The sequence below is a fragment of the Haemorhous mexicanus genome, chromosome 19 (assembly GCF_027477595.1).
Source record: "Haemorhous mexicanus isolate bHaeMex1 chromosome 19, bHaeMex1.pri, whole genome shotgun sequence".
Classification (NCBI taxonomy): Eukaryota; Metazoa; Chordata; class Aves; order Passeriformes; family Fringillidae; genus Haemorhous; species Haemorhous mexicanus.
Genome location: NC_082359.1, coordinates 3,769,294 through 3,797,281, shown reverse-complemented (window position 1 = coordinate 3,797,281; position 27,988 = coordinate 3,769,294). Strand labels below are relative to the sequence as shown.

General features: G+C 46.9%; 3 protein-coding genes across 7 annotated transcripts in view; all 3 read right to left on the bottom strand.

The window, feature by feature from the left end:
- Nucleotides 1–18,868, bottom strand: part of GCN1 (GCN1 activator of EIF2AK4) — a 38,433-nt gene extending 19,565 nt beyond the window's left edge. For all 3 annotated transcript variants that reach the window (XR_009488854.1, XM_059863730.1, XM_059863731.1), the window contains exons 1-29: nucleotides 18,811–18,868; nucleotides 17,037–17,139; nucleotides 16,386–16,449; nucleotides 15,311–15,442; nucleotides 14,644–14,752; nucleotides 13,903–14,001; nucleotides 13,689–13,823; nucleotides 13,140–13,208; nucleotides 12,950–13,058; nucleotides 12,472–12,546; nucleotides 12,081–12,209; nucleotides 11,807–11,857; nucleotides 11,304–11,402; nucleotides 10,860–11,033; nucleotides 9,800–9,952; nucleotides 8,950–9,042; nucleotides 8,246–8,321; nucleotides 7,926–8,085; nucleotides 7,103–7,292; nucleotides 6,861–6,985; nucleotides 6,378–6,556; nucleotides 6,112–6,205; nucleotides 5,523–5,636; nucleotides 5,144–5,342; nucleotides 4,524–4,679; nucleotides 1,885–2,066; nucleotides 1,539–1,619; nucleotides 912–1,055; nucleotides 106–233 (exon numbers count right to left, since the gene is read on the bottom strand). Coding sequence is in view for 2 of the 3 variants with exons in the window: in XM_059863730.1 (XP_059719713.1) it covers nucleotides 106–233; nucleotides 912–1,055; nucleotides 1,539–1,619; nucleotides 1,885–2,066; nucleotides 4,524–4,679; nucleotides 5,144–5,342; nucleotides 5,523–5,636; nucleotides 6,112–6,205; nucleotides 6,378–6,556; nucleotides 6,861–6,985; nucleotides 7,103–7,292; nucleotides 7,926–8,085; nucleotides 8,246–8,321; nucleotides 8,950–9,042; nucleotides 9,800–9,952; nucleotides 10,860–11,033; nucleotides 11,304–11,402; nucleotides 11,807–11,857; nucleotides 12,081–12,209; nucleotides 12,472–12,546; nucleotides 12,950–13,058; nucleotides 13,140–13,208; nucleotides 13,689–13,823; nucleotides 13,903–14,001; nucleotides 14,644–14,752; nucleotides 15,311–15,442; nucleotides 16,386–16,449; nucleotides 17,037–17,139; nucleotides 18,811–18,828 (3,440 nt within the window). In the remaining variant the exon portion in view is untranslated. The remainder of the gene's footprint in view (nucleotides 1–105; nucleotides 234–911; nucleotides 1,056–1,538; nucleotides 1,620–1,884; nucleotides 2,067–4,523; nucleotides 4,680–5,143; nucleotides 5,343–5,522; nucleotides 5,637–6,111; nucleotides 6,206–6,377; nucleotides 6,557–6,860; nucleotides 6,986–7,102; nucleotides 7,293–7,925; nucleotides 8,086–8,245; nucleotides 8,322–8,949; nucleotides 9,043–9,799; nucleotides 9,953–10,859; nucleotides 11,034–11,303; nucleotides 11,403–11,806; nucleotides 11,858–12,080; nucleotides 12,210–12,471; nucleotides 12,547–12,949; nucleotides 13,059–13,139; nucleotides 13,209–13,688; nucleotides 13,824–13,902; nucleotides 14,002–14,643; nucleotides 14,753–15,310; nucleotides 15,443–16,385; nucleotides 16,450–17,036; nucleotides 17,140–18,810) is intronic.
- A 337-nt stretch (nucleotides 18,869–19,205) lies between these two features.
- Nucleotides 19,206–22,694, bottom strand: RPLP0 (ribosomal protein lateral stalk subunit P0). The gene is made up of 8 exons (XM_059863422.1): nucleotides 22,613–22,694; nucleotides 22,310–22,413; nucleotides 21,747–21,922; nucleotides 21,562–21,649; nucleotides 21,182–21,328; nucleotides 20,589–20,774; nucleotides 19,808–19,948; nucleotides 19,206–19,439 (listed from the first exon to the last, which is right to left on the bottom strand). The coding sequence occupies exons 2-8, from the start codon at nucleotides 22,361–22,363 to the stop codon at nucleotides 19,275–19,277; spliced, it is 957 nt and encodes a 318-aa protein (XP_059719405.1). The 5' UTR covers nucleotides 22,364–22,413; nucleotides 22,613–22,694; the 3' UTR covers nucleotides 19,206–19,274.
- A 247-nt stretch (nucleotides 22,695–22,941) lies between these two features.
- PXN (paxillin) overlaps nucleotides 22,942–27,988 on the bottom strand; it is a 48,114-nt gene continuing 43,067 nt past the window's right edge. For all 3 annotated transcript variants that reach the window (XM_059863078.1, XM_059863079.1, XM_059863077.1), the window contains exon 11: nucleotides 22,942–26,328. In XM_059863078.1, the coding sequence (XP_059719061.1) occupies nucleotides 26,062–26,328 (267 nt within the window). In that variant the 3' untranslated portion in view covers nucleotides 22,942–26,061. The remainder of the gene's footprint in view (nucleotides 26,329–27,988) is intronic.

Sequence of the window (27,988 nt, the reverse complement as noted above, 5' to 3'; positions counted from 1 at the left end):
GACCTACAGCTGCCCTCCAGCTGTGGGGCAAAGCCCCTGAGTGTAGCTCCATGCTGTGGGCAAAGAGGTCCCCCTAAAACCCAATCAACAAAGAAGAACCCTTACCTCTCTGCCAGCTTCTGAATCTCATCTTCAACATCAAACTTTACTACCCAGAGGCGACGCAGCAGGTTCAGTCCATTCTTCTCATCACTGTCTGGAGTTGGTAGAACCATTTGTAGCTCCATCAGTCCCTGAATTAGTTAACAAGAAAAACAGTGCAAGGATCTAATTTTTAGAAACAGATGCTTTAAAACACTTAAAACTTTTGGCAAGTCAAGCTTTCAGTGGTTGGAAGCGTCAAAATTCATGTTTGCTTGTGCCTTACACTGCCCATGGTGGTCAAGGACTTCCTATTGCTAGTAGGTGAGATGGTGAGACCCAAGGACAGCACTCCACAGGCAGGTTGCAGAGAGTCTCTGATGACTACAGTCTGTTCTGCTTCTAAGTACAGACAAAACAGCTCAGGTGGGCTAAAATGGAATTTCTTTCATGGCAGAGAACACCAAGCACCCTTGAGGTTTTTCTTTCTGTGTTCTCAGAAGTGACTAAGCCTGAAGCTTTCCAATAACAAGGCCCAGTACAGGCAGGAATTTTTTGACAGCTTCTCTCTTTAAGACTAAGCTCTAGCCAATTGTAAACAGAAGGTGTTAAGTATTCCTAAGTATACCCCTTTTAAGGAAACAAAGGTGTGGATAAACCCAGAGTACTCTTTTTTGCAGACAAATTTAGCACAAAGAACATGACTTGGAGCATTATTATCAGCCTGCCTCTGACACAGGCATGGCATCACAGCTGTCGCCTCTCTGCATCAGTGTTAGAGAAGATTCACCTCCCAAAAACTTGGTGTGACCCTGAATGATTCTACCTACCCTGAGAGCTGCATCTCGAACATTCATGCAGGGAGACTGCAGGGCCTGCAGGAGCACATCGATCTCCTCCTGCTCGGCGTAGGCACAGCCGTCCTCCCCGCTGCTGCTCGCGCACAGCGCCGTCAGCGCCTCCGAGGCCAGCACCTACAACAGCACCAGCACGTGGCACAGACTCCACTACGCCCTGAACTGCTGTCAGAGCAAGCACTGAGTGCTGCCACAGCAGAAATTCCCAAAGAACAGTGACAAAACCCAGTTCCCAAAGGACAGTGACAAGACGTGACAAGTTCAGCCTGACTACTTTGCTTTTTATTATTGACCTTTCTGCCACTTCATCCCTTACAACACACTCAGAGGAGAGACTACTGAGTTTATCTGGCAGAGCAAGGCCTTAGAGAAAGAAAAAATGTCACCTCTGGAAGACTGAAGAATATATTTGGTGCAATAAAACCCACAGAAAAAAAGATGCAGACATTTTAATCCAAGAATACCATAAACACAGAAGAAAACTGGGAGTGTATCAACCACCAGCATCAGAGATTTAAACTAGTGGGTACATTTCCCTCATTTAGATGCTGATGAAACTTAGGGAGAATGCTGGCTGTGGTTATGAAGCTGAGCACTCACCTGTAACCGTGGAGAACCTGTTCCTATCACCCGGGTCAGCAGAACCAGCATGTCCCTGCGGGGCAGCAACTCTGGGCCATTCTGAAAGGTTGAGGGGAGAAAAGGGTGGGGGAAGAAGGAAAGAGACTTTTATCTTGTGATTTCAAAGTGCCTTGCCTGTGTATGACACTCCTTAAAACATCCCAGTCAAAACCTCGGGCTGGACAGGTACCAAAACCCATGGCAGAAAACAATCCTATACAGGTAACTCTAACCTGGACAATTCATCTGCTTTGTCCAGTTTACCCATCAGCTGTTTTATCCCATGGCTCATCTGAAGGAGATAATCTGACCCCACAGCTCTCACCTCATCCACCAACAAAGACTGGCCATTTCCTGATGATCTCAGCTGAGCATGGACTGTAAGAATCTGCAGAATCTTGACCAGGAACTCCTCCTTGTCTTCGCTGTTATGGGGTGTCTCAGTCATAACTGTCTTCAGGAGAGGAAAGACTAAGGAAAACGCTGGAGCTGATAATGGGGCAGCACCTGTGAAAAGGAAAAAACCACCTGTGAACACAGCTGATCCTCCCATGACTTGGTTGATAATACTGACTGGTATAAAATGTACACTTGAGTAGCTCATAATAGATATGGCCAAGCTTCAGCCTCATGCAAAAGATGCTGAGTAAACCTAAGTATTTGCCACTTAACAGCAGCAACAGCGTAGCTCCAACAGTGACTTTTGGCATTTCAGTCCTAGGTTAAGGATAGGACCTGATGATCTTAATGGTCTTTTCCAGCCTAAGTGATTTTGTGATTCTATCTGGCTTCAATAAAGTCACATTAGGATTCCAAATTACTACCAAGAGTACAGAAATACATACTGTAAATGGAATTGAAACAATTCCATTGATTAGACAGTCACTTATAAAATTCATTTGTCCCAAAGCAAGACTCTATTTATCAGCTGCATTTCCTTTAAACACTTCCTACCAACCTAGCTACCCTGTCATTCCAGCCTTCAGCTGGATCCTTGAGAATTAAGTTCTTCTAATTCTGGTGCAAGATTCAACTCCCCTCCCCTCCTTGAAAAAAATAAAGCTTTTGGATTCCCATTGTTAAAAGATTTTGCTCCTTCCTTTCTACAGGGCCTTGGCTATAGCATATAACAAATGCTCCTTCCAGTCATTTATTAGTCCAGTTAATATTCAAGTATCAGGTGTCTACAGAAAACATTTCCTTCCTATATCCTATCTGTGCTGACAGAGAAAGCCCAAGTTTAAATTTCTAAATGCAGATGAAGAGCATTGCAGATACAATACTGCAGTATTAGTCAGCTTATATAGGGCAAAAATACTGCAAAAGTAGTTCAAGGGAGAACTATTAAATCCCCATCACGTTCTGAGCTCCTATTTAACATGAACAGCTTCAGTAAAACCCTCTCTATTTCTCCTGTGGGATTTTTCTCTCTGTTTGCTCAGTATCTGTTTGCTTTTACACTTTTCTTTTTTAATTATTGGCTGGATACTTTTAGCCTTAAACCACTGTCCCTCCATACACAGCAGGAGGAAGAAAGCTTTACTGGAGGAGAAAAATGTTCTAATTACACAGTAGCTGGTATTGACCAACACAAGAAAGACCATAGGATGTATCTTGGCATTGCAGCAATGAATGATAAATTCTGTCATCCACATTACAAGGAGGTATGGTGAATCTTAGGTCTCATAGTAACCTAAGAAATTAATCTCTACTAAATCATATCACACAAGTACATTCCAATTTGAAAACAAGGAAAAATCCTTTGGGGATATAGTATGATTTGTCCAACAAAGTGCTGTGGAAACTACTGCCCTTCTCTTGCAAAAGTGGAAAAAAATTAAATATTAATATAATTAAACTATATAGGAAATCTTGAAGGACTGAAAATACTTCCACTATTTTCTTATTTTCTAGAAATAAGCCTGAAAAAGGATTCAATTGTTAATGAATGTGCACTTACTACAGCAATAAATTGCACAGTGGCAACACCAAATTATCACTGACAAGTTCAGCACTGAAGTGGTGATCAGTGTGGGCAATGGCCACTGGTCACCTGTGACAGTGACACCAGTCACACCACTGAACAGCAAGAGAACTGAACTATGGGGCTAAGGGACCAAACAGAATCCCAGATTTCCTTAAAAATATACACCATCTACCACAGCAGCTTCTGACTGGGTCATCTGATGAACAGCTCCAAATCCTGGGAGAAGTGAACCACCTCTCTCCCTGGAGTACATCCTGAGACAGCCAAAGCCATCCCAGCCCCCAAAGGACACACACCAACCCTCCTCTTCTGAACTGTCATCTTCAGTGGAGTGGCACAAATACTTGTGCACTCCACTGTGAAGAAGATTCTGGAAGCAACCTAAATCAAACCTAACTCCAGAAAATAATTTTTTTTTAAAAAATCAAGAAAAAAGGTTTACTTTAACTCAAATCATTACCTTGCACTGTAAAAATATTGGTGCTTGCCATCATGTTACAGAGTGGAGAGAACTACTTTTTCTACAATCATGCCAGTATAAAATATTCATGAACTGCAGCACCACACAGCAAACAAGCAGAGGCCATGGACACTTCACTGCTGTGATCACAGATAACAAGCAATTATTTTGTCTCTCCACTTAGTCTCAGTGAATCCCTTATGCTAAGTGGTGCTGAAAGGTAGGAGCTGTCCTTGGCAAAGATGAACCTTAATTTCACTGCTGTTAGTTCTGTATGAACCATTTTAAGAAAAAAAGACTGTTATTTCATTTCTACACTTAACTATAGTTGCAACATCACTTCTACTACCAGTAGAAAAAAACCCTTAAGGTTTTTCATATCTATGAACAGCTAATCCAATTAAAGTGGACTTTTGCTTGAAATATGTAATACAAACTCTGAAAACTAAACCAGTCCATAGTTATTGGAGGTGGGGGCAGTGTCAGCAGGATGTACCATATCCACCATACTTCATACCTGGCTCTCCCTTGCTGGTTCGGCTGGGAATGGTGTGGGCATGCAGCAAACTGACCACTCTGTTCAGAGCAGTGGGCAGCTCTTCCTGACACCAGGATTCATCCAACTCACACTCTGGTTTCATCAGGCGCAAGGTCACATGGCTTACCAGAGTACCTGGAATGGAAGAGTAAAGAATCCATGAAAAGGCTAAACCAAAAGATTTCTCGAGAGAAAAAGCCTCAGGAACACAGACCCAAGAATTGTAACAAAGCTCTGGGCAAGAGCCCAGGCTGCAAAGAGGCTCAGAGCAGGAAGCTCAGCCCAAGGCTGTCAGGGGAAAGATTTCTTCACAACATGTGTGAGTTACACTAACTCTGCATTGGGAAGATGGTCCCACAGTGACCAGATGCTCCCCAGAGCTGGTCACTGACCAGACAAGTCCTTGTCTTTGGTCCCAGTCCTACCCAGCAGTAGGACCTCTGAGAAATCACAGTCATCTCCCTAAGCACTGTTCCAGGTGGTTTTTCTTCTTGGCTTCCTGTGGTACATGGTCATGACCCACAGTCTGTAAGAGCAAGAATTTTCACCACCTTCAAAATGACACACCTGGCCCTTAAAGAGCAACTGCAAATACTCACCAAAGGTTTTCAGTCGAGCAGGCATGACACAGGAAGCTAAGGAAAGAAAAGGCTTCTTGATCCTTGGAGCAGCCAAAGGAGATCGAAAAAGTGGCAAGAAGGAACTGATGAGACCAGGGATGTACTGAGTGAGACCGGGAGGCTTTTTCTTTATAACAGTGTCCAGGAGACCTAGAGCTGTTTCCAGCTCATTATCAAGCTGTAAGAAAACCAGTTCAAGAGATTACCATAAAAAAAAAGCTCCACTGGGAAAAAAATCAATTCAGTCTCATCTCTAATAACAGAAACAAAGAGGTGACTGCTACACCATTTTCTCTCCATCTAAGTGACTGGGTCACGGTGGCTTCAGAGGTGACAAAAAAATACAACCAAAACTCACCTCCTTCAGCCGTTTCCTTATCTGAGCCTCCCTTTCCAGCTGTGCATGCATCAGCTCCTTCTGCTTGCTAGTCAGCTGCACCTCATCCTTTATTCCCTTCTTCTTCTTTATCTCCTGCAACAGAGAGCCATGGTCATCGTTATCTGGGAGCTACAAACGCCATCCCTTCAATTAGTCAGAGAAGCAAGTTGGAAACAGGGTTTTTTGCAATTTATTTTTAAAACAGTATCAAAATATCCTTCCAAGTATATCCCTCTTGAGTAAAGACATAAAATGGAAATCAGCAGGTTTAACAACACTTCAGTGTCCCTCAGCATAACATAAGTTTCTCTGCATTGGTCACAAATTATTTGGTATCATTAAAAAGCGCTGTCCAGTTTATTTACAGGGGATGGTATGTCACCCTCCCCAGAGCTAAGAGAAGTCAACCTTTGTTTAAAAAAATGGAATACATACAGATAAAAGTATTTCAGGTAATTCAGAGAATCTTTCCCACCAGCACACAGACATAAGCCAGAAGCCATGGAACAACACACAACTTGCAGTGAAGATTCTGACCAGCCTGCCATTCCTTTCTCAATCAACTCACCTCCTTCAGCTCCAGCTCAATGATTTGCTCCTTGAAGGAATAAGCTTTGTTCTCCCTCTTCATGTTAGTCTTTTTCATACTATCCTGTTGAGCACTGAGAAGGACAAGTAGAGAAAGAATTGGCACTGCTCTGGACTAAGGGCCAGGCATAAAAATCCAGAAACTTCTATGCAGAAAGAGCATCTGACACACCCACCAGTCACCCACTGGCAAGAATATCAGCAGTGATCAATCCCCAGATGCACACAGAAATTATGAAGACTTACCTCTGTATTATGGATTTGTCATACAGCTCTCCCTCGGGTGTCTTCATAATGGCAAATTCCTCTCGAGTAACCTGGCACAGAGCTGGATTCTCCATTGATGCTGAGATAGTGCTGATGAGCTGTGGGAGCACTCTGCCAGGTAAAAGCAGGGAGAGAGACCCCACTGCATTCATAGATGACTGTCAGGAAAATGGAGGAAAAAACATAATCAGTCTTGCTTAAAATTGTCTCCAAGAAGTACAACCCCATTACATTCCAATCCCCAATTCGTTATTCAGTGGGTATTTGAATGTTATCTAAAATTCTTCTCAGTTGCTGGTACATTCTTCCCCTCTTAAAATCCCAGCTCCTTTTCACCAGAGGCATTCTCTTTTAATCTCCCTCTTCCACACCTTTTAGACAGCTCTCCTTCCTTATAGACCAGTTAGTACTGAACTCCTCCAAGATATCTCCCAAAAATAACATAAGGAAAGCAGTTATCACCTGGTTCTGCAGAGTGTAGGTGGTGATCCTGGGTAAAATGTCATTCAGATGTTTGGTAATGAAGTCTTTAGGATCTATCTTCATCTTGATGAGGAGGGCTGGCCAAAGTCCTGGCTGCACTGCCACTAGCAAGAAGAATAAATGAGGATAATAAACATTAAGCAGGTTGCTGGTACAACAAAACAAAAAGTACAATAAAAACTCTCATACATTGACCATGAGAGTATTATCCCTGCACTTACCTACAGATGGATGATGGCTCACCAGCAGCATCTCCAGGGCCAGCTTCTCTGGCTCAAAGGAGTCCACATCAAGCCCTGCCACACTGGAGATGACACAGAGGGCCTCGTGCAGCACACGAGGGGGAATGTATGTCCTTCCCAGCTCCGACAGCTCTCCCGCCTCTGTCACCAGCACCTCGTGAGGCAGAATCTGAATGGACAACACCAAACCTCCCTGAGACCTGAACACACCTCCCCACAGTAACACCAGGCTGAATGCCATCTCCCTGTCAATAGCAAAAACCTGAAGTTTTCAAAAGAAAGAAGGGGATAAGGATAACAGCAAAGCCAAAGCACAGGGATGACAGTGACGGAAGATTAGGAATGGAGGACTATACTGGATTTGGCAAGCTGGGGTAAAATAAAACTAAAATGATCACTTCTGGCAAAGACTCTGGAAAAGGTTGAGCCAGCTGGCTGGGAACATTATGCTCAACTTCTGCAGTCTATAAGCCAGGGCTTATAAAGAACCAAAATACAAAAAAAGGAATGAAGCACTTGGTCTTTCAGCAGATATTAAATCTGCATTAAAATAATAAAAATACACGGAAAACTACAGCTTACTCCCCAAAATATTTTGGATATGTCTTTTCTATGTATGTAGGGAAGACTAGGCATACTCCAGACATTGATACTGTAATATGCAGTAATCCAGTAAAAAGTGGCATTCCAGGAGATCATCTGGAGCTGAATCCTGTTCACGTCAGGCTGTATGTCAATGCTAACAGCAAACCTAGTGCAGGGAGGTGACTGGCACCACTCAGACATCTTGCTGGCTACTCACCTTATGAGCACTGAGAACCACTTTGAGTTCCTCCAAGAGCCCATAGGCCAGCTTGTACCCTCCCAGAGAGGACAGGAGCTTCTTCACTGTTTGGTGGGCCTGCCTGCGGACGTGCCAGGTGCGGCTCAGCAGCACGGCCACCAGGGCACGGTGGTACTGCCTGCAAACACAGACACAGGGCTTAGCCAGGGAGCCAGCTCTGCAGCCAAGGGGACACAAAGGCATCACAAGTTCAGCATTCCCAGGCTCACCCCCCCAGTGCCCACAGCAGCACTCTGGGGTCAGACAGGGATCGGGGACAGCAAGGGCACCGTACGTACTGAACTTTGCTTTCAGGCAGCCGCTGTGCATGATCCAAGAGCAGGCGCTCTGTCAGCTGCAGCACTGTGCACATGGCTGGGGGAAAAGACAAATATTTAAAACAGGAGGAGACTTCGTAAGGAAACAGATTTTTTTACCTGAAAACAAACGAATAGCAAACAGGACTCATTTAAATAGCTCCCCAAGCTGAGCCTCTACATAATCTTCTCATGGAAGCTAAGACAAATCCAACTCAGATCTGCCAACACTGGGAACTGAACCATGATTTCATTGAAATGTTGTTAGCTGGATCCCAGGACAATTTTCCTGACCATTGTGTGTGACCTATTTTGGTCTAAGTTGACAGAGCAAAGCAAATTATAAACACCACGCTCAGTGCTTCTGTTCTGTTAATTCCTGGGCCCTGCCAAAATGGCTTCAGTGGCACTGAAATGGGTACTGAGTGTCAGCTGTCACAAGGCCCTTCCATTTCTTCATCATTTGGAATGATAAATGAGTGATAACTCAGGTTCATCAAGAAATAAATTAATTCATTTTTAAGCTTAGACTACAGCTACTGTAGATGTACTCTGAAGAGTACACAGCTCCTTTTAATCTGAAGCTTTATTCTCCAAGGACAGAGAACAGGGCTAACAACATTAGTTGTCAAATACTAAGAAACATAGTTAAACAGCAACTGGATATACAGTAACTGCCAATTTACCTTCCTCTGATGCAGACTGCAAAAACTTCTCAGATGTAAAAATTTGCTTTTTCTCATCCAAAATCAGCTGCCAGAAACCACTCAGCTTAGACTCTGACAAGAAAAGAACAGATGTCCATCAAGGATGTTTCAAAATAAGTCAGAACTCATCAGTGTACATAAAATACAGTAGAATTCTCTCTCCTGAAATCTCTCAAGTTAGCTCTAGCTTTACTGGTCTTCAATTCTTAAGCCTCTCATTTCTCTCATTCAGACTATAAACACACCCAAAAACCACCAGCTGATAAAAATACTTTTCTCTGACCTATATGTGTGAAATGTAAAGTCTAATTTACTTTAATCTTTCATAGGGCAAACCTTCCTAGAAGTAAAGAAGAGGAGGGAAGTGGTGCGTTGCTTTTGGTAGAACACACCTGATTTTATGTCCTGGCAGATGTATGAACTCAGAGAGCTCTTGTAATATCCTCTAATGGGAGAGAGAATTCCAGTCCCTGTGCTTTCCAAAGGTTTGTAAAAACACTGCCCAAATAACAATCAAAGAATACTTCCAATGCATCAGTCAAATCTGACCATGTAAGGTCAGGGTGAACATCTCCTGTCAGAATAAAGAGGAATATTTCCCTATGGGAATGGAAGCTGGAATTTGTAAAGCCATGGAAGAGTAAGAACTCTTCACTGACATAAATGAGAGAGATGGGAATTAATCTTTCCCTGGTTTATAGAAGATCAATGATGCTCTATGTAGAAACTACACACAGATTAAGAAATAGTATCTCCTGCACACTGTCAAGAAGTGTTAACCCTCAGAACATGTTTATATTGGATTCTGCCAGGTGTTTTGTGACCTTACCAGTTTGTCCCTCAATTACAGACATCCTGCAGATCAACAAAGCTGCAGCAACTCCTTCAGTTACCATGGGAACCTGAGTACTTTGAGATGCTGCTTTTTCTACTGTCTGGATCAGCATAGGCAGCAAGTCCATTCCCTGCAATAATGTGTCACCTGAGGGGACAAAAGAGACACATTACAAAACAGCATGGGCCTCACTTTACAACCCAAGTGTCAATGGTTTTTCTGCCGCCAGGAGACAAGGAGAGGAATCAGACACACACTGGGAACACTGAATCTCCCAAAGTACTTGCCAATCACTATCACTAAATTGCAACTATGAAAAGCTCAATGGCAACCACTTCAGTCCTTTTCTCACAGACAGAACAGTCCCATCTCAATAGATTAAGTTTCTGTTCATGGGATGCAGAAGAAAATGCTAATTCAGTTACATTAAAGGAATCACTTCAAATCACAGGAAGTCTGACTTCAAAGATTAATGCTTTCCTGAGAAAGGGAAAGCAAATTCCTGGCAAGCCATGACCATCTGTTTCACTTCAAACATTCAGAAGTTAAGGAATCCCAGAGGCCTACAAATGTGGATGAAATGCTGTAGTCAAAGGGGGCAGGACCAAGATGTCAATCCTGAGAGGATTACCAAAAGAGAGTAATTTCTTGAGTTCTTCATTTCAAACACAGAAATTTTTTTTTTTTTTGACTTTCCAAGAGTCAAAGCCTGAGACAAAGATCCAACTGTGCTGGGTGCTATATAAAACAGAAGTATGTCCCCTGAGCTAGAATTTAGTTGTAAGACAAAAAAAAAAAGCAATCAAAAATTACTTTGAGATATATGAAAGACAGCATAATGGACAGTGATTATAGTTATACAATGAAACAAACCATCTTTATAAACTTGAAGGCAGAAGAGTTTAAGGAGAAATGTGAAGGAAATCAGTAAAAAGACATTGCCTTACAAAATCTTTCCTAATCTGCACAGCTCTCTGTATCAGGAAGTACAAAGGTTGCTAACTCTCCTCCTAAGCCCCACAAGCAAGAGTTATTAACAGCTGCCCAGTATTACCTTTGAAGGAGGCCAGCATGCACTGCAGGTAGGCATGTCTCACTGCTGAAGTCGAGGTTTTAAGGCTGAAGGCTTTCTTTAGCCATTCCACCAGCTTTTTAGGAACTTCTGTGGTGAACCGAACACACCAAAGAGCCAGGACAGAGACTGCATGAACCAATGTGCCTTCATGGACTGGGGAGAAACACAGAAACACATCAGTTCAGCAACTGCAGAAAGCACAGAACAGAAAACAGAAAGCAGGTAACAACATCAGGATGCAGGAAAAGAACACGTGCTCCTGACAGGCACAGCACAGTCTCCCTAGAGTTGCTCATTAAAACAAGGCAACAGATTCTGTTACACAGCAGGCAAGAATCCAGATTAATCTTGAATAACCACGTGAAAACCTGGCTCAAGATGAACACAGCTTAGCAAACCCAGAACAAAGGCAAGAGCTCTCACCTTCTTGTTGCAGGAAAGGGATGAAAAGCTCAGCCACAGTGGCACTCAGAGCTTGGCTGGAGGGTCCAGAAACCACATGGTGACTAAGGCTGCCAATCCCTGAAAGGACAGAATTCTCTCAGTAATTCCCAAACTACCAGCACAACATCTAAAACCAAGCAAGAACGACCTTCACACTTCAATCCTTGCACAGACATCTCTTTTTCTTGTCACTACATCTGGATATCACATCCACCATGTACCACACTGCCAGATCTCTGTCCTCATTTTTACTCTGGGTACAAGTCATCTTCTTTGAAGAAAATTTTTGGCCTACCAGCCAATTATTTTCTTTGAATGGAAAGTCAGGAACTGGTATGTGGTATCCAGCACCCTCTCTGGCTTCCATTACACCCAATTTAGAGTGACAGGCTGGAAATCCTAAACGCTGAGGTACAGAGCCCTTCCATTCAGCCTTCTGCTCAATTTCTTCCACCAGAGAAGCTTTCTTCCAGGACCCTCACCTGAAAGGACACTCATCTTCTGAGCAACAACTGTCAGCTTCCCCTCTGAGCCTGCCAACAAGAAACACAAAGGTGACATTTGATTACAGGCAACCACTCTGTGTTACATCAAGAATCTCCTCCAAAACTCAAAAGCTTGCCCCATTATCCCTGATCTAGGCTGAGCCACCCCTTCCATACAGGCAGTAAAGAGAACAGAAAATACAATACAAAAAACTCCTTGAGGCTGTCAAACTTTGATTCATCCCCACTTCTTATCCTACAATTTACTCACCCCCTAAGATGGCAAAAAGGTGCCTCCCCAGTGACTCCACAGCTGAAGGATCGCTGCACTGCCTAGCCAAGTTCTTTAATGCCACAACTGCTTCATCCATCAGCTGCACACTGTTGGATTTCAGATGACCTAGACAATAACACATGAGCCAAGAGATCCTTAGGACAAACTGCATAAAACCAGCAAGTAAGGATTATCTTTACATGTGGCTTAATGCAGCTTCTGGAACCATCATGTGAACTATTCCAGTCCCAATTTACAGCATCATCCTCCCTGCCACCTAAAACAACCTTTTCACCAGCAATCAAGCTGTTGTAGGTATAGCCAGAAAGCTGCAAAAAGCTTTATTCTGAATTCATAATTCCCTCCTGAAGTGAGAGAGAGTACTTACTGGCCAGTCCTTTCACAATGTCTAGAGCATACTGGCTAAGATCCAGGTTCACAGATAGGAGCAAGCAAGAGATCGCTGACAACATAAGAGATAAAAAGAGTTACTTAACAAAATGTGATATGCCATTAGCATTTTAATACACTCTTCCCCACAGTTCACATCAAGAGCAGACAGGTTAGTAAGGAGTAGGAATAAAAAAACCCTACTGAAATTGGTGCCTAATGAACAGAATAATTCAGGATTATTCTTAGCATTCAGCTGTGAAATCCTGTCCTCGGTGCAAACAGTAGCTATCACATACCCTGACACTTGGGATCACACCACAAATGCTGCTTCTCCACATCTAACCCTTGATGCCAGACAATCCTGCCTGCACTTGGGGACCAAAAGCACAGCCCAGAGTGACACTGCCCCAACAGCTCCAGGGCACTAAGGATTTAGGCTCTTTGACAGAGCAATGCAGAGGTGACAGACTCACTTTCAGTTACGTTCTCAGGGCTCCGCAGCAGCGACTTCTGCAGAGTTGGCAAAACAGAGTCCTTGAATTCAGCGTGGGACATGTAGCGAAGCAGCGGAGAACAGCTGTCCTGCAAAGGGGACAGGGCACTCAGCACAGGGCAGTGCTGCCTGTGGGACAACATCACAAGCAGCTCTAAACACTGTCTCACCAGCACATGCTTCTGAGGCTTTGTCTTGCTCATAAGGATGGTCTTCAAGTAGAAATCCAGAAGAGCACTCTGAACAAGCAGAAACACCAGATTACAGCCACATCTCAACCTCTACTTAGCTCCAGCACACCATCAGGGGCCAAGCTGGACACCCCATTTCCCCCTCCTCCTCTGAAAGCTTTCCTTGCACCCTCACATCAGCCAGTCAAGCAGAGACCAGTGCTCCCTGCTCTACCCTGAGCCCAACACTCATACCACACTGAGAGCTACATGCTGCCTTTCATTCCCACAACAGGGACAAGGCAGGAAGCTGAATGTTGGACACCCACAGAAATGCACAGGCAACACCAAACAGCCACATATCTGGCACCTCCTCTTTAAACACTCCCCAGCTGTTTCAGTCCGAAGTGCAGGACTACTGAATTGACAGATAGTGAAACCAGGGCAGATGCAAAGTACCAGCCTCACTAAGACATTTACTCAGTTCCTTCTTCATGATAACAATGATGCTTGTTATTCCCCCCAAAAAAAGCTGTACAACAGACTTACCTTGTATCGTTTAATAATATCCATCTCCTTCTGGGCTGTGCAAAACTGCACCACAAGTCCCAGCATTGCAGCATAACTCTGGTTTGGTTCAAGCCCAAGAATGACAGATAGGTACTGATCCACCAGATCCTGGTTCTTAAGAGGACAAAAGCAAGGCACGTTAACACTGCAGAACAGAACAGCTGTAGAATATGGCACATCAAGTAAACATCACCTCTTTCCACAGCCTGTTCAATTTCTTCACAGCCCCATCCACCGCCTGCTTGTGAGAGCCTCCCAGGACTTCCAAAAGGAGCAAACACTGAACCTCCACCTGCCAAAGGCAACAGCCAAAAAAACCTTTGTGCACCTGCTTCTCAGAGAGCTTGAATCAAACAAGACATGCCAAATGTCAGTGATTGTCAATGATTAGCTGAATCTGCTTAAGTCTTTAGATCATCTAAGTTCTTCCAACAAGCTGCCTCTGCTTTCATCCCATACCTTGAGCAGAACCATGCCTAACAGTTCTGGAAACACTGAAAACAGATTGCATGTCTTCTTAAAATCTGTTCCAGCTATATCCCAGTGTGCTGTGAGCACAGTCACATGTTTGTGTAAAGGAAGTGAAAGGAAAGCAAAAGCTTTATAACAGTATCATACAGAGATATTTCAAGAGAGGCACAAGGACTTCATGTCACACTGCAGATGCCCCTCAGAGGCACCAACAGCCATCTCTGTATGCAGAGCAACTGCACAGGTGCAAGACTGCCCCACTCATGCTTTATACATCTTCTGCTTTCTCCAGGGGAACAGGAGAGAGGTCACAATATACCAAATCTCCCTTAAACCTGGATTCTAACTTGGTGTTTCCAGTTAAATTCAGAATTGTTTGCAACATTGCAGCAACTTAAACACATCAGAAATATTTAAGTCTCTATCTGTGATGGGATATTTCTGCAAACCTTAAAGAACCTACCAGTTTTTTCCATGTTTCTCCCTGTCTCTTGTCAGGTGTTGGAAAGACTGTGCGTACAAGCAGGCATGTCCAGGAGAGTGCCAGCAGGGCTGCAGATCCACTGCTCTTACTGTCGTACAAACATGAGAGGGAGGTAAATCTACACTTCCCAGGACATAACTTACACCTATTAGACCATTACAGACCTGTTTTGCCCAAATCAGAACAGCACCTGACTGACAAGCAATTTTATCACACAAAAATGCATCTAAAGCCTTAGTTTTTACAGAAAATAATCAGCCCTCAGAAGGTGATTGTTTCAGCTCTGATTTCACACTCAAAGCTTCCAAATGGCACATGAGGCAGCTGAACATTTGACAGGTGATGAAATTGCCTTTCCTAGTAATTTTGGAGATTGTTTCTTGAAAGAGTTTGTTCCTCATCTCCCCAGACCTGAAGTTTAACAAAGGCTAAACTGTAACCAGCCCCAATCCACCAGCAGTTACACCAGGATATTCCCTCTGCTTTCCCAGATCACATGGAAGAGGAAAGAGAGGAACATCTGAGCAGCATTAAGAGCTTTGTTTCTAAAGGCTTTTAACACCTCTGCCAAGCAGCAGCAGAAGCCTCATTCTGAACAGGAGGAACCGCCAGCAACTCAGAAGTGCTTCCACACAAGGCGACTCACCTGGGCACTGCAGCCCTGCCGCCGATCCCTGAGGACTGCAGCGAGTGCAGCAGGTTTCTGGCCGTGGCCTCCGGCTGGGACTCTGCGAGCTGCTGCAGGGCCAGCTGCAGGGCCCTGCGGGACGCCGCATCCCTGTGACAAACACGGGTCAGGAACGTCCCAAACCTCCACACCGCACCGAGGGCTCTGCTTTCTCACTTCAGCAGTCAGCCTAATATACATTTTATCCTTGCTGCTCTGCACAGTGGAGAAGTTTTTATCATAGACCTCCATTCCCTTCATCAAGTGACAGCACTTATGTGGAGACCCTCCAGCAGATTGTAGAAGAAAATGGGTTCTACAACAGACCATGATTTAATCCCACCTAAAATTTTCTAAAAGGCATCTAAAAGACAGCTCAGTCTTGCTTCACAAGGTCATGGGTGTTCATTCTTGCAAACTGAACCGCAGGATTGAAGTTTTAATTTCAAAATTAAAGATGAAACGCAAGGCAAATATTGTAGAACTTTTTAATGTCAATCCTTCCCTGAGAATGTCATTACAAGGTGACATTTTTTGATGTCACCTACATTTCTTGACACTGCATGCTAACGCTTCCAGATGCTCCAGACCAATTTAACTACTAAATACTGACAGATTACATAATACAGCCTTTCCACATCAATTTACTTGTAGCCATGATATTTTATGAAAAATCCTTTTGCTAGGATTTTTTCTCCTGAGAAGCTGAAAAGCCTCAGAGGAAAAGAAAAACAATAATTCTCTGCTGCTGTGGAATGCAACAGGTGGATCTTTGATTGGTCCATGTTGGTTGTTTCTAATTAATGGCCAATCACAGTCAGCAGGCTTGGAATCTCTGAAAGTCACAAGCTTTTGCTATCATTCCATCCTTTCCTTTCCTTGCTAGCCTTCTGATGAATCCTTTCTCTATTCTTTTAGTATAGTTTTAATATATCATTTACTTTTAATATAATATATATCATAAAATAATAAATCAGCCTTCTGAGGCATGGAGTCAGATCCTCATCTCTTCCCTTGTCCTGACTCCCCTGTGAACACCACCACATTTACTCACCGGTATCGATGCAGAGTAAGGCAGAAGAGTTTGCAAAGGCCTTTCACTGCACCTTCTGGGAGATCTGTAACAATGTATTTCAAAACACTTCTTCATAAATCACTGTGCTCTTGATCTTTCACACCAACATGATTCACTTTATGACTGAAATCAGTAAAATGCTTGCATCTATGAAATTGCTTGCAAGAATCACAGTAAAAGTTTGCTCTTGCTGTACATTTTACATGTATTTTTACAAAAAATGGTATAACTGGAACATGTGAAACACGGTTATCTTCAGAAAATGAGAGAATTAAGTTTGAAAAATTTGCTTCAGCTGTTTTATTAAGACCATCTGTAATCTTCCAAATATTCCATATGTACTAAAAGAACAAGCCAAGAGTCATGAAAGAAACTCAAGTGATACACTATATGAAGAAATACCACATACAGTGCTACAACTACTGACTAGAAAAAGCAGATGTGCCAAAAGCTGGGGTTCTGTGCTACCCACAAACCCCACACTTGGAATTAACCCAAGTAAATTCAGCACTGGCTCAAAACACTGCCAGCCTCTCCCTAAACAAATACCCCTCACACAGCCTTTTGAAACAAAACATTTTAACATTCTCCTCCACCCAGGTAAGCAGAACAGTGCTCCCAAGCTTTTACCTTTCCCAGAAATGCATTTTCCCAGCTCACTGAGGATCTCTCTCCGCTCCTTCACACTGGCTGTAGTTACTTTCACTGCAAACCGCTTCAGTGTGTCAGAAATCTAAAACCACAAAGCACAAAAAACACCAGACTGCCTTTGATATCAACCCACAGAACCCACATAAACCAGGGCAAACAGAACATGTCACTTGCTGCCACATGACCTCTTAGTGCCCAAATGTGAGCATCCACCATCTCATCCATCAAGGAGGGGTCACTGTGCTTCACACACTGTGAAACTCCTTCCCCAGGGTTGAGGGATGACTGCTCTCCAATTATCTGTGCTCTCATGCTCTGTAAGAGACACCCCTCTAAAAGTAACCCAGAGTAAGAACTGGGACCCAAAATCTGGAGTACAGGACCTTTCAAAGCAAAAACCAGTAACTTCCAGAATTCAAAGGGGCTTCTCCCTGTATGTTATCTCCTGAAGTCCAGGGAGTCTTGAAGGGGCACTCAAACTGCAGACAACCCAGGAAGACCTACACACCCAGTTTTTCTGCACTTACATAAAGCAAAGCACAGCTATCCAGGAAAGGCTTTTGAAATCCAGCTCTTAAACTGAGCAACTTTAAATCATCTTTGCAAAAGGCAGAGTGTGTCTTCAGAAACTCGTAGAAAACTGTTCCTTCTCATTTAAATCTTTTTCAAAGAGCTCATCAGAGCTGCTTTTAGTGAAGTGCTTTTTATTTAGTGCTTTTTGCCTACACTATGGAAGGCTGATCCTGCACAGTGGCTTCCTGGCCTTTCAAGTCTATCCACACTTTCCTGAGACTGGCACCATTTCACACCCACAGGTACCCTTAAAAGCTGGCTGGAAGCAGTGCTGCACCTCTGAACAGTAAGGCTGGGTTGAGCTGCAAAGGATGACCAGCAACGTCACTGACACCAGAACCAAACGAACCAGCTGCTCTTATGGACCTGTTCTTCTCTCAAAGCTTTCACCTACATGAGTTCATCATATGCAAACTCAAACCAAGCTGCACTTACTCATGCTGCTTAATGACAAGTAGGGGAATGTGCAGACATGAAAAACGTGTTAAAATTACCTTAAGTCTAGAAATGAAAAATATAAATTATGTATAACACTACAGGATCTCACCAGCATCTCAGTGACTTACACAAACTGCAAAACCTTGACTACCCATCGAGTCTCCACGGAAAAGCCACTGGGATAGTTTGCTTTCTATTTCTATTTTTTAGGATGTTTATGTACACATTACACAGGCAGCATACCAGTAATGCTTCTGCAAACAAATACAGAGGACAAAGGCAGTATTTGTACAAGTAAGGACCTGATGTTGAGCAGACTGGGATTTGCTCTGGGAACATCCCAAGCTCCTCAGGATGAAGCCGAAGGTCTCACGGCCGGGACACAGGGAGCGGTCACACCGCGGCCGGGCGGTGCGAACCGGGAACAGCCGCACACGGCGCCGCAGCCGGGCGGGACGCGATTCGTGCCGGGCCTCGGTCGGGCCGGGCCCGGTCGCCCCCGCTCCGCCCGGGCTCCCCGGCGGCGGCCCCTTCCCGCGGGCCGGGCACGGCGCGGTGCGGGCGGCTCGGCGGGGCCCGCCCCCGCTGCCACGTCCCCGGGCGGCTTCGGGCGCCGGGCCGGGCCCCGCAGCCGGACCGAGGGCGCGGCGGGGCGCGAGCGGAAGGAGGCACGGCCCCGGGCGCAGCCCCCGCCGGTGTGCCCTGCCCGGGCCGGACCCTGCGCGGCCCGTCCCGCACTCACCTGCGTGTCGGCCGCCATCGCTCCGCCGCGACCCCGGAACCGGTAGCGGCTTCCGGGGCGGGCCCGGCGCCACGGCGATGGGCGCTGCCCGCCCGTCCCGGGAGCCCCGGCCGCGCCGCGCGGGGAATCGGAGCGGAACGGGACGGAACGGACGGCGGCTGCACCACCCAGACGAGCTGCGGGCAAGGCCGGTGCTCGGCCCGGCCGGGGAGATCTGCGCCGCGGCCCCGAGAACAACTGCTCCCCTGCAGCACCCGCGGCCGGGGCACAACCGCTCCCCTGCCGTGCCCCGGCCCGAGAACAATCACCGCCCTGGAGCGCAGGGCCTCTCGGCTTACACCCTTCCCAAACCCCAGCTGATACGGAGGAGACTACACCATCGATGCAGGCACACATGAAAGTGTAAAATAGCTTTTTATTTCTCCCATCGGGCCAACTGTGACAGAGGCAAAGGGTGGCTGCTGTTAGTCAAAGAGACCAAATCCCATGTCCTCGTCAGACTCCTCCGACTCCTCCTTTGCTGCTTCCTTCGCTGGAGCAGCAGCAGCTGCAGCAGCAGGTGCAGCTGTTTCAGCCACCACAGGCATAGCTGCCACAAAAGCTGAGGGGTCTGCCAGGAAGGCCTTCACCTGTAAAAGTGGGGGGAAAAAAGTGTAAACTCACAGGGAACAAAACATTTTGCAGGACTGAACCTTTGCAATGATAAAGGCAGCACTTGCAGCTTGCCAGAATCCAAACAGGTCCACTTATCAGTAGCAGATATGAAGAACAAAAGACATTTCAGCTAAGCTTTCAGCCTCAAAGAAGGAACCCCAGGTAAATCAGCTTTCTCCTGCCACTTGTACACAAGATAAGGAAGGAAGCAAGTGCCCCTTCTCCAGACACATCCCACACACAGGTGTGTCCCAGTCCTTTTAAACCAGGGGACATGCTGTGAATGTGCTGGCACTTTTAACAGAGTAAGAGGCTCTCTGCAGAGCTCAGAGCCAGCCATTACCTTTTCAGCCAGTGGGAAGGTGTAGTCAGTCTCCACAGCCACGGCCAGGACACGCTTGTACCCATTGATGATGGAGTGGGGCACGGATGCGATGGTCGGGTACCCAATTTGCAGACAGATGCTGGCAACATTACGAACACCCTGCGAAGAGACACACTCGTGTTTCTGTGGTCTGAGAAATAACCTAGGAATCACAGCAGAGGATGGCCAGATGACAGCTTTTACACTGCCAGAAAGGAAAGCATGCAATGCACACAGGTAACAGCTCCAGTGAAATCAAGGCATCAATATTTAAACGTCACTGATCTCTGCTCTCTGGTAACCAGTGACAGGACCCGAGAGAACAGCATACAGCTCTGTCAGGGGAGTTTTAAGTGGAATAATAAGTTCTTCCCCCAAAGGGTGGTAGGGCACTGAACACACTCCCTATGGAATGCTCATGGCCCCAAGGCTGCCAGAGCTCAAGAAGCATTTGGACAATGCTCTCGGGCACAGGGTAGGATTGCTGAGATGTCCTGTGCAGGGCCAGGAGTTAGACTTGATGATCCTTGTGGGGCCCTTCCAATTCAGGATATTCCATGATTTTAACTGGCCTCAAACAATTTCTGAAGCAGGTTCAGATGAAGAATCCTACAGGAACGTACTCCCTGACACAGTGTTTCTCTAGGGAAGCAGGGAGAGCTCCTGGCTCTGCAGGACCTCATGGAAAACACCAGACAGGACACTTTGTTCTGGCAGTGCTGGCTCCCAGAGCAGCGAGAGACAGGGCTGTGGCACTCACCTCCAGAAAGCGCTTGTGCAAGGTCTCCTCGGTGATGTCCAGCACTTCAGGGTTGTAAATGCTGCCATTATCAAAGACCTGCTGGATCACCAACCCGAAGGAGAACGGGGAGATGTTCAGCATGTTGAGCAGGGTGGCTTCGCTGGCACCCACTTTGTCTCCAGTCTTGATAAGCTGCACATCGCTCTGAGGAGATCAGAGAGAAGGAGTGAGTACACACCAAGAAATTCCAATGAGCACAACCAACACACTCCACATTCAGCTCCACAATTCAAGAAAGCCCCAGACCACGTAAACAAGTCTATGTCAGCCAGGAGAAAGGCAGCACCTTTCCTGCACTACCTACAAGTAGCTCACCTGCACATTCCTCTGCCAGAGCCTACCCCCGGGAAATCTGATAGAGAACTTCAATCCTCCCACACTGCACACTGAAGCCAAACCAGACACCCTCCTCCAGATCCCAAAGTGCAATAATCACACTGCTCATACAGTATCTTGGCACTAATGAGAGCTTTGGCCTTCACAGCTCCCTCAGCTGCCACAATCAAGGCCTCCCAGTTAAGGAACAACTTGAACAACTACAGCTCACTGACCAGAATTTCAATGGTTCCTCTGGAAATCTTTGTGGTGATGCCCAAGGCCTGGAAAAAGGAGGTCTTCTCGGGTCCAAGGCCCGTGTTCTGGGCTGGCACAGTCACATCACAAGGAGCGATGGCACCGGCACGGGCAGCAGCTGGCACCTGAGAAGGGGGAAAACAAGAAGCTGCAAGAATGCCCACGTCCTCTCTGACATGCTTCTCCAGGAAAGACAGCACCCAGGCACACACAAGTGAGGCAGCTGAACTTAAGCAGTTTGGCTAAGACTGCAAGGGCCAATGCCCAACCCTTGAGGAGTTCCTGTCCACCATGAAGACTCAGTTTTATTTTGTGTTCCATCTCAGCATAAGCATGCAGTGGGGACTATCTCCTTTACCTTGTTAGCCAGCAGCATGTCCCGGATCTCAGTCAGATCCTCCTTAGTGAAGACAAAGCCCACATTCCCACGGATGTGAGGCAGCAGCCTGAAGAAAAGATGACAGCCTTCAGTTTTACTCCTTAGACAACCTCCCCTCCTCCAAGACAGAGGACCCAGAAGTGCCCTCAAGCAGCATTACCCACTTTTCTAGAGCAGGGTTATTCTCCAGATGACCACGAATAGCTTTGCGCATCATTGTATTCTTCCCCATCAGCACAACAGCTTTTCCACGCAGGGACATACGGATCTGCTGCATCTGCTTGGATCCCACGTTGTCTGCTCCCACAATGAAACATTTTGGGTAATCATCCAGGAGTTGCTAGAGCAAAACAAACACTGTGACTATACAAAAAAATTCGGAGCAGTGCACAGAGCAGCATTAAAACCACAACACATTAAAACGTAAAAAATGTCTGTCAGAAGTCTCACAGTGATGACCTCCAAGTGAGGCTGGGTGTGCCATAAGCCGCATCTTTCACTCAGCCATCGAGTCACATCCCTGAATAAGCCTGCAAGCGCCACGGTAAATTCCCAGGAAGCCTGATCTGGCCTAGCTCACATCTCTTCCTCGTGCCAGGAACTCGTTCAGACACCCCACAGCACTCACCTATTTCTCTTAAAAGCCCCCACAGCCCGGCCCGCCCGGTTCCCGCTGCCCCGAGCCTGTCCCGGCAGCGCCCCACGAGAGCTCCGAGCCGACACTCACGATGATTTTCATAAAATAGTTGGACTTCCACGTAGCCCTGTCTTCCCTGGGCATCTCGGCGGTGCTCCAAGGATCGCCCGGTGGGTTTAAAGACGAGCTGGGACCTGCCAGGAAGAAGAGCGGCTCAGGTGGGTCCCCACCCATCCCTTCTCTCCGCCCTGGGGCCCAGCGCTCCCAACCCCATAGCCAGGCCGCGGCCAAGATCCCGCTCCTGGTCCTGGTCCCGGTTCCGGTCCCGGTCCGCTCCCCTCAGCGGCCTCTCAGCCCCACCCAGACCCCGGAGCCACCGCGCTGCGCCCGCACCTCCACGAGGGCTCCGGGAAAGAAGGGCCGCAGGGCGGGCTTGTCTCCTTTTATACCGAAGCTCACGACCAATTGCAGAGCGCCGCGGTTTGTCTGCCCTCAGCCCATTGGCTGTCCTCCGCGTCAATCATCCGCCGCTCTGTGGGAAGCGCGTGACGCCAGCGGAAGGCGCGAATGGCGCAGGAGAGCGCGCGGCCGGGCGCGCGTCGCCCCCTGGCGGTCGGAGGAGCGCACTGCCCCTCCCTCCCTCCCTCAGCACCGAGGGGCCCGCCCGGGCTCCCGTCCCTCACAGCCTCGGGGGCGGAAAACAACCGCGACACAGGCGTGAATATAATGGTAAAAATTTTATTGGCGTAACTGCAAGAATTTTAAATGGAGAGAGAAAAAAAAAAAAAGCGGAGTTAGAAGTTTACAAGGGAGGAAAGAATCAAATAATTGTCGACCCAGCGGAGCTTCCCCCAACCCAGCCCGTACATGATGTGAAAGGCCTTCCCCAGAGGTAGCGCCTGGCCCGGGGGTGCACACACACACCCTCCCGGAGCACCCCCAGCCCAACAGCGGCTGTGCTACCCTAAAACCGCACCTGGACTGAAGAACAGGCATTTTGGACACCCACAGCGGCCGCAGCCACCACCAGGCATTATTTGGCAGAGTAGCATCGGTGTGGCATCCCAGCATAACAGACACCAGATGAAGGCAGAAGGTGAGTGTGACATCATCTCGGTTAAGCACTAAGGCCAGAGGAGCCTCCTCTCAGCACCACGCACCCCACACAGCACCCTGCACCCAGGTTTGCCACAAGTGTCACTGACAAAGCCTCAGCTAGCAGTGAGGTAGGTTAAAGACTCCCCAGACAGGGAAACTGAGGCACCGGATTACAGTTTGTAGGTGTCACACAAAGTGGCAGTGCCAGAAACATCTCACCCCTCTCCAGCATCTGCACACAACAGCTGTGTGTCCCCTCAGCGGCACCAAGGAAGTTGATCATTCCAGAGATAAACACAGGCAGCTTAGGAACGCCCATTTTAAGTCAGATTTACAAGATGAAAAGGCAAATGCACAAGGCCTCTTGCCTCAAGAATTTCCCAGAGCTGTGCTCAGCCCAGCTGACACAGCTCCAGTGCTCCCACAGCTCCCTCTGGCCTCACCCACACACTGAGGTTGGTTTGTTGGGGGAAATTCGTGGGGCAGTTTCAGTGACCTGAGCAGGGCAGCACAGCACCGTGACAAGGTTACATAGGAGAGTGACCCATGGGTTTCAGGGCTGGTTCCTGACACAGCCACCCCTGGAACCCCATAATGCACCTGCCGAGCTGCAAACACAGCCAGATGCCAACGGTGACAGAGCTGCAGCTCTCTGGAGCAGGAATTCCAAACACTGCTCGTGGGGCTGGTACCACAGAACGCCCCTGCGAATTTCAGCGCAGTGCTTCCCTCTCCACAGCACCCTCCAGCCAGAGACCTAAAAGTGCTTTACCAAACATGAACTAAGTCTCGTAATAACCTCACAAATCCAGGCTAAACTGCCCCCATTTTACAGATGGGGAAACTGAGGCACAGTAAAACTTAGTGACTGGACCAAAGCTGCACAGCTAGTCAGGAACAGACTGTGTCTCCCAGTTTTTTTCTCCTCGGTCACAAGACCTTTCTTCCACAGAAAGAAAGGAGCCCCTTCCCCAATTAACCCTGTTCTGGTTTCAGGCAGCTGAAGAAGAGAAACCAAGATAAAAGATCTGAACTCTTTCCCCCTTAGCATCATATTAAGACTCACTTTTAACATCCTGGAAGCTGGGCTCTGGGAGAATGGCAGGTGATTCAAATACAGCAGTTTACAGATTACAATAAAAACCGAAATTATACCTTTAGGTGACCCAGAGGAAGAAAAAAACACCCCAAATCTATTCACAGTTCACCTGCCTGTGCTAGAAAAAAAAAAAAATACAAGTCGTGTTCCCTTGCCCATAGATTCCAGCCCCTCCCAACCCGCAACAAAAAGGAAATATTGAATATTAGTTAGGCTTAATAAAGCATTGAGATTACAGATGCAGTAAGCCAGCCCAACTGGCACACTGCCTAGAACAGCACAGCTTGATATAAAAGTTGCTTTCTTAAAATCACTTCAAAACCAATTTCTGTATAATAGGATTAAAAGTAAATTAGATATGAATTCAAAATCAGTGTAGAAATCTACAGTTCTTATCAAAGACAGGATACAGTATTCACTTTGATAGTAAAACTCCAAGTGTGTCATGCACACCTGACCCCCAGGACTCGTTATACCAGTAACAGTCAATATAAAAGGTTATTGCTGTAGCATCTCTCAGTAGAACATATTTAACAAGAGCACAGAAAAGGGAAACACCAAGGAGTTGATAGGTCTCATTAGCAAACTGGAAGAAGAAAGGATATAAATTTAGGATTTTTTTTTTCCTGGCTTCTTAAACCCTTCCTTTCAGCCACTCTTGTGACAGATTCAGGCCCTGACAGATGGGAGAGTTCCAGGCCAGATAAACACACGCACGTCACACTCGCTCATGACAGGGCTGGATGAAAAAGGCTGCTCTAACCTCTCTGCACCTGTGTTTAAAGAAGGGGTGATGCCTCTTCCTCTCCCAGGAGCAGCAGGTGAGGGGAGCAGATTCCCTGAGCTGGCCTGGGTGCCTATGGAACTGCACGTCCCCACAGGAGAGCACAACAGTGCTGAGGGATGGTTGGGGCTTACCCCACCTCCTGCTCCAGTGTGCTGAGAAAAGGCATTGAGAAAGGGAGTAACAAACTAGGGAAAAAAAGGAAAAACACCCCACACAGTAACATCTTGATTCCTCTTAATTAAAAAAAGAGTAAGTGGTATTATCTCCTTACAGTGTAATGGAACTGGAGAGACCCTTGCAGGGTCTTGGCTGCCTGTGCTAATTAATGCTCTAGTCTCAGCAAGTCACACACACCATGTAACTCTGTGAAGAGAGCCAGGGTGGCACTGAGGTCACAGGGTGGCCTCGCTGTGCTGTCACTCACCCTGCACACGTGCAGGCAAAAGCCTGAGAATGAGGTGTCAAAGCAGAGGGTTGTGTTGTCTGCAAGTGTCACCATTTCCTCAGAGAGCTGACACAGGCTGAAATGTACTGGCAAAGCCTCCTGCTGCCAGGAGGGGGCTGGGAAAACCTCCCTGTTAGAGCCCTCGAGCTAAGCTCAGCTGTCAGTCACACACACAGACACACACACACCATAGTGAGGGATCTCAGCCTCTCTCTTCTGAGACACAGCAAGGGCGTTTCCAGTTTAATGGTCCATCTCATCTCTGGATCTACTGCCTCTCCATAGCAGCACTTCCCACCCCCCACCCCCCTCCTCCCCTGTCTGGTAAGGTTCCTAAATCACAGTAATGTTCAGAGAGACAGAACTGCCAAGGGGGTGGCAGAAAGATGCTTGAGCGCCCATCTATAGTGCCTCTAACAGAAGAGCTTGAGGAAGCAGTTCTGGCAGTAGGGCTTGTCGTTCTGCTCCTTGAAGGTTCCTTTGTTGAGCTGCTTGAGGCAGAAGGCACAGACAAAGTGTTCTGGGTGGAATTTCTTGCCCATAGCAGTGATGCAGCGTCCTGTGATGGGCTTCTGGCAGCCGGAGCAGAGCGAGCCGCGGCGCTCGTGGTAATGCACCTCGCAGTAGGGCTGCCCGTCGTGCTCGAAGAAGCTGCCGTTGACAAACGGGGTGAAACATTCCTGCAGCAGGACAAAGCAAAGGGGACAGGTTGTATGAGAAGCTGGGGTGGTGGGGAGGGGCAGCTCTACAAGCATCCTGTGCTCTACGGCACAGCCCAGCTGTTCTGTGGGCAGGTGAACTATTGCCTTTCAGCACTGCCCAGTTATCCAGAGCCAAACTCTGTCCATCAGGAAGAGCTTCCAAAAAAAACCTAAGAAATGGACAGATACAGACACAGGCAAGGGAATTAATCAGCTCCTTTGCCCAGCTGGCTTCACTTCTACAAAGAAAATACTATGGCTAAGTTATCAGAAGTATCCAGCCACGAAAAAGTAGAACATTCCTGCCCTGAGATGGGAAACACTGCAGCACCGTTCTTTTTTCCTCTCACTCCAGCTTCCCCACAAGGGCAAGCAGAAAAAAGGACCAACAGACTTTCATGCAGCAGAATCCTGATGAGCATGGGACTGGTTCCAGCTGAGAAAATCAGGCACAATTAATCATTATGAGTGACCTCCCCAGAATGGCTGGCATTAGGCAGGTACACTCTGCAAAAGATTGTCCATGTGTAATTTCCAGTTACACATGGGTCACTGCTGGGAGAAACTGTTTGCTCTATAGTGCTAATGATGTTGAATAGATAAGCAGAGGAGAATATACCAGCTATGTGCTAATAAATGTCCAGAGCTGCTCCCTCCCCTCAGCGTCAGGCAGCTGAGGACACTTCACTGCAGAACTTGCAACAGAAGCACCCACTATCCCCACCAGACTGGGGAGACTCCTCTACTTGTAAAAGTGGGAAACTGAGGCAGCAGAATATGGGAGGGAGTTTAGGACACTGCCAGATTTACCAAATATATCAGTAGCAAGACCCAGAGGAGCCAGTTTCCTGAACCCTGGTTTTGCTGTCCTCTTCCCCAGGGAGGACACTGAGTATCACACACAGCTGGCTCCCAGCGTGTGGACAGGAGTCCAGCAAACAGCATGCAGAGCCATGGGCAGTACCAGCAGAATGCAGCTTGTCTGCAGCAAGTCCAAGACTTCTGCCAATGCTGACAATTACTTCAGTAGACAGTCTCTTCCTTCAGTCAGCAGAACAGCTGAAAAGTTTGCTCTGCTTTTGCAGAAACAGGAAGAGAATCACATCTTGTGGCCTGGAAGGAATCTGTTCTGGCCTCACTAATTCAGGCCGCAGCAGGGGGAAAGGAAAACAGAACTGCTTGATAAAGTCGCAATCTCTGCATAAGAAGACGCCCCCACCCCCCCCAGCCCCAGTCAGGCACAGCTTCTGCCTCACTCTGTACACCACTGCAGGAGCCACAGACAGTCCCAACGGGTTGGTGACTGTCTGCTCTGAGCATCACAACAGGAATCAGCAGCTTGTGGTTCTGGCTGCTTGATCTGGTTTCTGCCTTCTCTCCCACTCTAGGAAACAGTGGCTGATTTGGCTCATCTCTTGGGGATGGTAAGAGTTAATATTTGCAATGCTCTCTGAAAGAGTGCCAAGCATTTAATCTGCAGTATTCCTGTTTATTATGCCTGTTGTGTGGAGCCTGCCACTATTTCATTGACTTGCATGTTTGTCTGAACAAGGTCACTCTCCTTAGTTTACATTTTCAGACAGAGCATGGGAGGAATATCCTCAAAATCTGATTGCTGAGGCAAGTGCTCAGAGAGAAA

Bases quoted from the DNA above. Each gene is read 5' to 3' on its own strand.
- RPLP0 (XM_059863422.1), bottom strand. From the start codon at position 22,363: ATGCCCAGGGAAGACAGGGCTACGTGGAAGTCCAACTATTTTATGAAA. The intron at 21,923-22,309 runs GTGAGTGTCGGC...GTTTTGCTCTAG, and splicing joins ACTATTTTATGAAAATCATC to CAACTCCTGGATGATTACCC. The intron at 20,775-21,181 runs GTCAGTGAGCTG...TGATCTCCTCAG, and splicing joins GAGGAACCATTGAAATTCTG to AGCGATGTGCAGCTTATCAA.